This window comes from Lathyrus oleraceus, chromosome 4, assembly GCF_024323335.1.
Source record: "Lathyrus oleraceus cultivar Zhongwan6 chromosome 4, CAAS_Psat_ZW6_1.0, whole genome shotgun sequence".
In the NCBI taxonomy this organism is placed as follows: domain Eukaryota; kingdom Viridiplantae; phylum Streptophyta; class Magnoliopsida; order Fabales; family Fabaceae; genus Lathyrus; species Lathyrus oleraceus.
The window spans coordinates 280,723,983-280,733,541 of record NC_066582.1 but is presented as its reverse complement, the minus strand read 5'-3'; the positions used below and the strand labels follow the sequence as shown (position 1 = coordinate 280,733,541).

General features: G+C 35.8%; 1 protein-coding gene and 1 long non-coding RNA gene across 2 annotated transcripts; both read left to right on the top strand.

The window, feature by feature from the left end:
* The first annotated feature begins 649 nt into the window (after window positions 1-649).
* LOC127137114 (uncharacterized) lies at window positions 650-2,655 on the top strand. Its single transcript, XM_051063599.1, has 2 exons — window positions 650-2,548; window positions 2,608-2,655. The coding sequence occupies exons 1-2, from the start codon at window positions 650-652 to the stop codon at window positions 2,653-2,655; spliced, it is 1,947 nt and encodes a 648-aa protein (XP_050919556.1).
* Window positions 2,656-6,215: 3,560 nt separating this feature from the next.
* LOC127135445 (uncharacterized) lies at window positions 6,216-8,059 on the top strand. Its single transcript, XR_007808556.1, has 3 exons — window positions 6,216-6,352; window positions 6,459-6,560; window positions 7,830-8,059. It is a non-coding gene; the product is annotated as an uncharacterized LOC127135445 (long non-coding RNA).
* Window positions 8,060-9,559: the final 1,500 nt, after the last annotated feature.

Genomic DNA, 9,559 nt, shown 5'->3' with positions numbered 1-9,559 from the left:
TATATTTCGAATTAAGTTCTATTCTGTTGTTGTGATCACTGTCCCAGTGTTGTGTTTTTTTTCTGGTTTCGAGGCGGTTGCTTTGTGTATCGGCTACCTTATGCGTTTTGGTTGCGTATGTTTGTAGGTAGAAGTTTTGTTTTGGTTTGTATGTTGATTTGTGTTGGCATGGTAATAATTTGGTACTACTGTACATGACAGTCTATATAGTGACTACATACTGCAAGTTGTTAGTTATTTCCATTAACATGTAGTTTTGGTTCGGTTTACATTATAAAATAAACTAAGAATTAAGGCTTACATTGTTTTAGTTAGATTTCAGGAAGTGAGTACAATAGCTTATTGGATTTGTTAAAATATACAGCAGTTTAATAGATTTATAAATCTGTGCAGCAATTTTGTTTACGGTCTGAAATAATAATGTACAATAGTATTAAAATTTGGTATGTTCGTCATGTTTAATTTTTGAACCACTGAAAATAAAATAAAAATCCCTTGGAATGCATGTATTCTATTCTCTCCTAATACCCATTAGGAAGTTATCTGATTTTCTCCTAATACCCATTAGGAACTTATCAGCCATTCATTTTTGTCTAATATATGTTTTAATTTTCAGTGGTTGACGAGTTAATTGTTTGTCTTATAGAAAATGGATCGTACTTGGATGTACGATAGAGTATATTCCAATAGACACGGATTGAAAGAAGAGTATGTTCGCGGGGTTAAAGACTTCGTAAAGAGGGCTTTGAAACAACCTATTTGTAAATCTGAGGGAGGGATAAGGTGTCCGTGTATAAATTGCAAGTGTCTCAAGATAAGAACACCAACTAATGTTAGACTTCACTTGTATCGAGATGGATTTCAACCAGACTATTGGATTTGGACTCAACATGGAGAAGTAGAGCTCAATGTTAATACAAGGAATGATTCAAATAGTAGTGAGCATGTGCATCATGATGACCAAATTGAGGCAATGAATCAGATGGTGTATGATGCTTTTAGGCCTTATGGAGTATTCTCTCACGTGAATGATAACATAGAAGTTGAGGAATATACGGAGGATGAGTTTCCCAACGAAGATGCCAAACGATTTTATGACAAGTTGATATCTTTCAACAAGCCCATTTATGAGGGAGCTACCCAATCAATATTATCAATATCTACTCAACTTCTTGAAATTAGGTCTAATTGGCATGTACCACAAAAAGGTTTAGATTTTGTTGCACAAATGCTTAAAAGTGTATGTCCAGTTCAAAAATGCTTGCCCGAGAACTATTACCAAGCAACACAGTTGGTATCTAAGTTAGGGCTAAAGGTTGAGAAGATTGATTGTTGTAAGAATGGTTGTATGTTATATTACAAGGATGATAGCAATCTATCAGAGTGCAAATTTTGTAATGCTCCTAGGTTCATTCCTCGCAAGACTGGCATGGGAAAGTACAAAGATATCCCAGTGAAGAGAATGTTCTACTTCCCAATCATTCCCAGATTACAAAGATTGTATGCATCAACTGAGTCGGCAAGTGAAATGAGATGGCATCACATGAACAAAAATAGTTCCAACATCCTTCGCCACCCGTCAGATGGAAAAGCATGGAAACATTTTGATAGTGTATATCCTGACTTTTCTAGGGAACCCAGAAATGTAAGGTTGGGTCTGTGTTCAGATGGTTTTACTCCTTACATTCAAGCGTCTGCTTCTCCATACTCATGTTGGCCAATAATAGTTACTCCGTATAATCTCCCCCCTGAAATGTGCATGACCAAACCATACTTGTTTTTGGCATGCCTCATACCCGGACCTAAAAACCCTAAATTAAAGATAGATGTCTACTTGCAACCATTGATTGATGATCTACATCGATTGTGGTCCAATGGAATATTGACCTATGATATATCTACAAAACAAAACTTCATCATGAAAGCCTGCTTGATGTGGACAATTAATGATTTTCCAGCCTATGGTATGTTATCTGGATGGGGAACACAAGGTAAATTGGCATGCCCTCATTGTATGGAACACACTGATGCTTTCACCTTGAAAAGTGGCCATAAGAATTCCTGGTTTGACTGTCATCGTCGTTTCTTGCCATCTAATCACTCCTTCAGAAGGAGTAAAAGAAGTTTCCTAAAAAATAGGGTTGTGACCAATGAGCCACCTCCCATTTCCACAGGGAAAGATATATGGGCGGTAATAAGTAATTTTCCAAAAGTTACTGAAATTGGATGGGAGGCGAAATGGAAAGAATTCGAAGGGTATGGAGTGGATCACAATTGGAAAAAGCGAAGTATTTTTTGGGATCTCCCATATTGGAAGGATAACTTGTTAAGGCATAACCTCGATGTGATGCACATAGAAAAAAACGTCTTCGATAATATATTTAATACTGTCATGAATGTTAAGGATAAAACAAAGGATAATGAAAAGGCAAGAGAAGACTTGGCTAAATTATGCTTTCGCGGGGACTTGGAGCTCCAACCCTTAGAAAACGGAAAGAATGGTAAACCAAAGGCTAGTTACACTCTAACCAAATCTGAAGCCAAGTTGGTTTGTAAATGGCTTAAGGAATTGAGAATGCCAGATGGCTATGCTTCAAACCTCAGTAGGTGTGCCAATGTAGAAAAGGGTACGGTGCATGGGATGAAGAGCCATGATTGTCATGTTTTCATGGAATGTTTACTCCCAATTGCATTCCATTCATTGCCAGATTTGGTTTGGAAACCATTAACTGAGCTAAGTCGATTCTTTAAAGATCTTTGTTGCAATACATTGAGGATGGACGACTTAATTAAGTTGGATGAGAATATTCCAATTATCATATGCAAGTTGGAAAGGATTTTTCCACCAGGTTTCTTTGACTCAATGGAGCATCTTCCAATCCATCTTGCCAAAGAAGCAATTCTAGGTGGTCCAGTACAGTACCGATGGATGTATCCATTCGAAAGGTAATTGTTGTGGTTGATTTTATTAAGTTATTGCATGTTTATCATAAATTAATAAACGTGGAATGATTGAATGTGCAGATTTATGGGAGTCTCAAAGAGGGCAGTGACAAATAAGGCTAGAGTTGAAGGTTCCATATGCAGTGATTATATACATCGCGAGACAAATTACTTTTGCTCTCATTATTTCAACTCTTTCCGTTTGTTGCCAACCATAAATCTTAGTAACAAACCTCATTTAGACAATGATGACATTCTACCTACAATGTCCATTCTACAAAGTGGCGGTCGACCAAGTGGGAAGTCACGAAAATATTTTCTATCTGATAAGGAATGGAAGCCTTCACATGTGCATGTCTTGATAAATTGTGATGAGGTTAAACCATATCTTGAGTAAGTGTGCATCATAATATATTCAATCAAATTATTGATGCATATCATAATAGATATTTACTTATGAATCGTGTGATTTATTTCAGCATATTCTTAGAGAACCACTCTCTAGATATAGAAGATTCATCTGGGCGCATACATATAGAGTTTCCCATATGGCTGAAGAAATATGTAAATGAGGAGACAAATGGAGTTACTAACCAAGATATAATTGCCTTGTCTCGCAGTCCTGCATCAATGGCCATATCATGGAACATGTATTTTATCAATGGGTACAAGTTTCATACTGAAGAATGGAGCAAAGGTAGAAAAACTAGCAATTGTGGTGTGCACGTGAAAGGTCTTGCAGAAGGAGGAAATACTGATTTTTATGGAATAATCAAACATATCTTTGAGCTAGATTACTTTGGTCTGAAGCATAAGATTCCAGTTTTTTATTGTGAATGGTTTGATCCAACAAGGAATACGGGCACAAAGGTTCACCCACAATATAAAACTGTGGATATTAAGATGGATAAACGTTATCGTCCTTATGATCCTTTCATCCTTGCGCAAAATGCAAGACAAGTGTATTATGTCCCATATCCAGAAATGTGTAGAGATATGCGTGGATGGTGTGCGGCAATCACCACAAAACCAAGGGGTCGCGTAGAGATTGACAACATAGAGGATGAAGTACCTTATCAATCTGATGGGATGTTACCGGCGCTACCCAATGTAGAAATTGAAGCAATATCTTGTTTGCGTGACATGTCACAATTAGATGTGTTTGAAGAGATTTTTGATTGCTCTACTAGTGAAGCAGATAGAGGGCATTGATGAAGATAAATTAAGTCGCTGTGCATTTATCTTTTCCCTGTAGAGAACTTTTTCTTTGTTTACCCCTCCTTTGTTAGCAGCATTCCTTTGTATTTGAAATGGCTCCATTTCTAATATCCAATAATTTGGCTATGTAGTGAATCACTATAGTTCTTCCCTGTGCTATCATGCAGTATAATACTTTCTAAAGGTCAGATACAGTTTTCTACACCTTGCAATATCATTTTACATGTTTTTGCTTTTATTGATTGATTAATATGAGTCCTGTGCTATCATGCAGTATAATACTTTCTAATGGCTCCATTTATTGATTGATTAATATGAGTCCTGTTTTTATAAAGTTTGGAGATGTATGAGAATATCGTACAACAACAATGAATGTTTTGTTTTCTAGTAGAACTAGAATTCACTTTATATGTTTTATGAATTTTTTTTATTTAGCAAGCAGCCGCCTCCCTTTATCTGTCTTCTGGCATATAATAAAAAATCCACATCTTCTCTGTTGAAACTAGGGGGCATTTTGGATTCTCCATTAAGAATCCGTACTGTAAATTGCTCAAATTGTTTCCTGTAGAGCAGTGTTGTGTTATCAAATATCCGTAACTGCGGCGCTATGGTAGGTATACGTGGCAGTTTTCGGACTCGCCACAGTATGGAGAGGTTTTTGCTGTTGTTGATGTTTGGAGGGGTTTTTGCGTGTTATGATAATGTTTGGCAACTGCATTTGAATTATCAGAAACAACATTGTTTCTTTTCTTTTACTTTTAATTTTATCAGAAACTGCATTTGATAATGTTATGATAATGTTAAGAGTGTGAGACTGACTAATCCTTTTATTTTTATGACAACAGATGACTAAAAGAGGTGGAAAAGCTAAGGTATTAGCACCAGGAAAACTTCAAGAAGAACGAAATCGCATAATTAACAAGAAGCATATCGTTAGGAAACCTGCTCAAACAACATTGTCTATGCAGGATGCATCATCGGCACCAACACCAGCTCAGGCAGCACCGTCCGTGCAGGTTGCATCGTCGATGCCGACATCAGCTTCGAAAAAATCATCTGTGCCGGCTGCATCGTCGATGCCAACACCAGCTCAGGAAGCATCGTCCGTGCAGGTTGCATCATCAATGCCAACATCAGCTTCTAAAAAATCGTGTGTGCAGGCTGCATCGTTGATGCCAACACCAGCTCAGGCAGCATCGTCCGTGCAGGCTGCATCGTCGATGCCAACACCAGCTCAGGCAGCATCGTCTGTGCAGGCTGCATCGTCGATGCCAACACCAGCTCCAACTGTAGTACCTGTTCATGCCACTACCTCTGAGAAATTCAGTTTTATGCCTACTCCAACTTTAAGCCATCAAACAATGGCTGGCCCTCAAAGTATAAACCTTCAAACAATGGCTAGCCCTTCAAATTTGGCAGAGGAGGAAGATGTGGATGCTGATGAGGATGAGGCGGTGGGTCAAGAAACTATTACCCCTCTTGTGCCAACAATAGATGAGAATGGGAAAGTTATTATAAAACCATCTGGTACTGGGTAAGTCATATATATTCTCATAATTTAATAATTTAGTAGTTTTATTATTGTATTTTGTCTAAAATATATATAACCTGTTAAGAAAGTTGAGAATATTACTATCCATATGATTCTTAATAATTTAGTAGTTTTATTATTGTATTATGTAGGCTAGTTCCTGCCAAAGAAGTTGCTGGTGCCATTAATTATGCGATACGCAAACAATTTTATAAACCTATACATCATTGGTCTGCACTCGATCCTGATACGAAAGCTGATTGGTTTAAGTTGTTTGGAGTAAGTATTTATTGACTTTTGTCACTTAAGTTGATCAAATTATATTTAAAAAAGTAACTAATTGGTTATTAATATTAATTATGTGATTTTAATTATTTTTAGGAGAAGGTTTCGTGGGATCCTTTCGATCATGCATTTGTCTATAGCGCATTTGAAAAAAAAGGAAGAAAACGATTAAACGACATGTTGGGGAAGGCGAGGAGAAAAGGGACTCGACCTTCAGGGATTGGTGATGATGCTTGGGTTGAACTTCAAACTTATTGGAAAAAGACCGAGTTTTTGGCTGTGTCTTCTCAAAACAAGACCAATCGAGCTTCCGCAAGAGGCGGAGCAGTCCACACCACAGGCCGTAAGGCTCATATTGATGTTGCACTTCAACTTGTAAGTAATAAAATCCTAACAAATTATTATTATTATGAAGATTCTTTATATCTTGACAGTTTTACTCGTATTCTGTATTGATTATTGGATTATTTGATTTTTGTAGTCACGTGAACTTCAAAGGGATCTGCGTCCCGATGAGTTATTTTTAAAAACACACAAGAGGAAAAATGGTGAATGGGTTGACAGTCGTGCTGCATCTACTTATGTAAGTTCTCGTAAATTTTACTGCATCAATATTTGCATCCATGCTTTCAGAAGCAGACTTATTCAAATTAAACTCTCCAAAAAGGATCTAGTTATCCATTTTTATAGTCTAATGTAAGTTAGATATAATAGCACAAGTCCTATGTTTAACTATCAGTTTGAAATTCCTGCAATCAGTTTGCTGTGCTGTTTGATATTTGTTTGAAATTCCTGCATCAATATTTGCTGTGCTGTTTGATATCAGTTTGAAATTCCTGCAATCAGTTTGAAATTCCTGCTTGTGTTATCTTGCTGTTAAATATTCCTTACTTTTTCAACCTACTGACAGTGACGTGCTAACAACTCAACATTACTCACTAATCCGACTCCTAACACTAACAGAAATCAAACATTCAATTAACCATGCTAACCACTAATTCGAACTATTTTTTTTACTTGCAGTCCAATTAAGGTTGGTATATAATTCTAATAGAGTTTCAAAACTGCTAACTCTATCCATGTAAACTAACTCTAACTTTTGTGATAATTCGTTCTATTAATCAACAAGGAGCATAGTTAGTAATATTTTTTATTAGTTTTTTTGTTTGGTTGTTACACTGTGAGTGAAGTTAGGAAAGAGTTGTTAAAATGCAATTAATTATAACTTCTGTTAGATGACAGTTGGAATGTTAATTTGGTTAGAGTTAATTTGTTAGATGTTTGGACAAGTTGAATTCTGCTAGGGAATCGATTCCATTGAAAATGAAATTCTGTCACATATATTACCTTCTAGATGCATGAGTTTACTAAGTCGATTTTGATCAAATGGAAACTAGCTTAATTGGTTCAGTCACATGAAAATGCTAGCAATCTTGTGGTGCAAATTGATTTGATTCATGATTTATGAAAACCTACTGTTAATTGATTATGCATTATTGTCACACTTATTTGAATATTAAATAGGATGGTTATTACTGTTGGCATTTTATTGAATTACGAAGTTATTGAATCAATTAGGAAATGAATGTGATTGAACAAATTTGGTTAAGTTGTTGTTGCTGCAGTTTTTTATGAAATTGAAACGCAGGTTGAAAAATCAATTAGGAAACTAACTATTACTAACTATGTAACTCAAACAAACTTAGCATTATAAATAGTTAACTGATTCAACATTTTAACAACATTTAACAAATTCTAACAATTCTTAACAGAGCACTAACTTCTAACCAACATATCATCTCTAAATTCTTAACAGAGCACTAACTTAGCATTATAATGCTGTGTTATGCAGAAGACTTTTAAAGAGAAGTTTGATGCAGAACTTCAGCCAACTGAAGAAGGGAATGGAGAGGTTGTTCAAGTGTTAGATGGAGAGCGTGTAAATCAGCTATGGACAGAGGCTGCTGGGGGCCGTAACCGTGGTCGGGTTTATGGCGCTGCAGATTTAGCTATTAATCTAAAACGTGGATCAAAAAGTTTTACCCAACAATCTCAAACTCCTCAACACTCTATGTTTGGGATGTCATTAGAAGCTGAAAGAGCAGCTAGAATTAGAGTTGAACAAATTGTCGAGGCTGCAACGACCCAATTACAAGAGGCTAACGAAGCAATGCGAGCTGCTACCGAGGCTGCAAAAGCTGCTACCGAGACTGCACAAAGGATGGAGAGGGAGATGAATGCTTGGAAGGAATTTATGATGAAGAAATTTGACACTTCAACTTTTGTATCACATTCTCATCATTATGATGACGATTTGGATGATCAATCATTAGATGAAGATTGATCTTGTACTTTTAGTAGAACGAATTAATCTCGGATGTGATTACTTTTTGTGTATGTTTTTTGAAAGTTAATGTGGGTAGAACTTTTGTAGTTACTTTCACGAATGTTTAAAATTGTTTCCAAATGTTTTACCATAAATATGATATTGTGGATTGAAAAAATTTGTTCGAGTGAGGTTGTCATGTTGCAACCCGTTATTGTCCTTTTTTGTTGACTTTAGAGTCGGTGTATGCAAGGCTAAATATTATTATAGACTTTTCTATGTTGACTTTAGGGTCGGTGACACGGACGCTATCTGTTGACTTTTTTTGTTGACTTTAGAGTCGGACCGGCCAACGCTAAACATAATATTGACTTTTCATGGTTTTGAAACAACATAGCGTCGGTTCAATTAGTGTCCGCTTTAGCCTCCGTCTCCCCGAGGCTACGTAGCCTCGGTGTATCTTTAGCCGACGTTACACAGTAGCTTCACAACTTTTATTCAAGGCCCGACACCGACGCTAAACCGACGCTAACCACATATTAGTGTCTGTTTTTTCACCGTTAGCGTCTGTAAATGGCCGACGCTAATAACAGTTTTTCTAGTAGTGCAAAAGCTATAGATGGTTCAATAGAGTTAACTAGGGATCAAGAGAATAATATGGCTCGAGGTGAGACAACTATTTCTCACAAGTAAATTTGACTTCTTCACCATAGTCCCTATCATTTGCATATTTAGAGAAACATGAGAAAATATGTAACCATTCCTCGTCCTCTAATTTCCTTCCACCACCCAGCCAAACATGCAAGATCACTCCATCTCCTAACTAAACTAATCATCTCAAGTTGAGTCATTTAATTAATATTTTAAACAATACTCTAATAATCATTTGTTGTATAAGAAATTGAAGTTATCTTGAGTGGTAAAAAAATTTAAATGATCTATCTAACGGTAAATTAATCATTGAATATAATGTACAAAGACTTTTTTTATAGTTTAATTATTAAAAAATGTGAGACCATAGGTTATATTGTACACATTCTTAAAGATGATTATGAATAATTTACATAAATTATTTATTAAATAAATTTGAAATTCTCTTTTATTTATTTATTTTATTTTTGAAATATATGTGAAATAATTGAAGGTGATGAAGATTGTGGAACAAAAATAATAATATTAAATACTAAAATGCTTCCTTTAAAGTTTGTTCAAATAACTCTTAAGAAAGATAATTTGTTCAATAATTGATTCTTTAT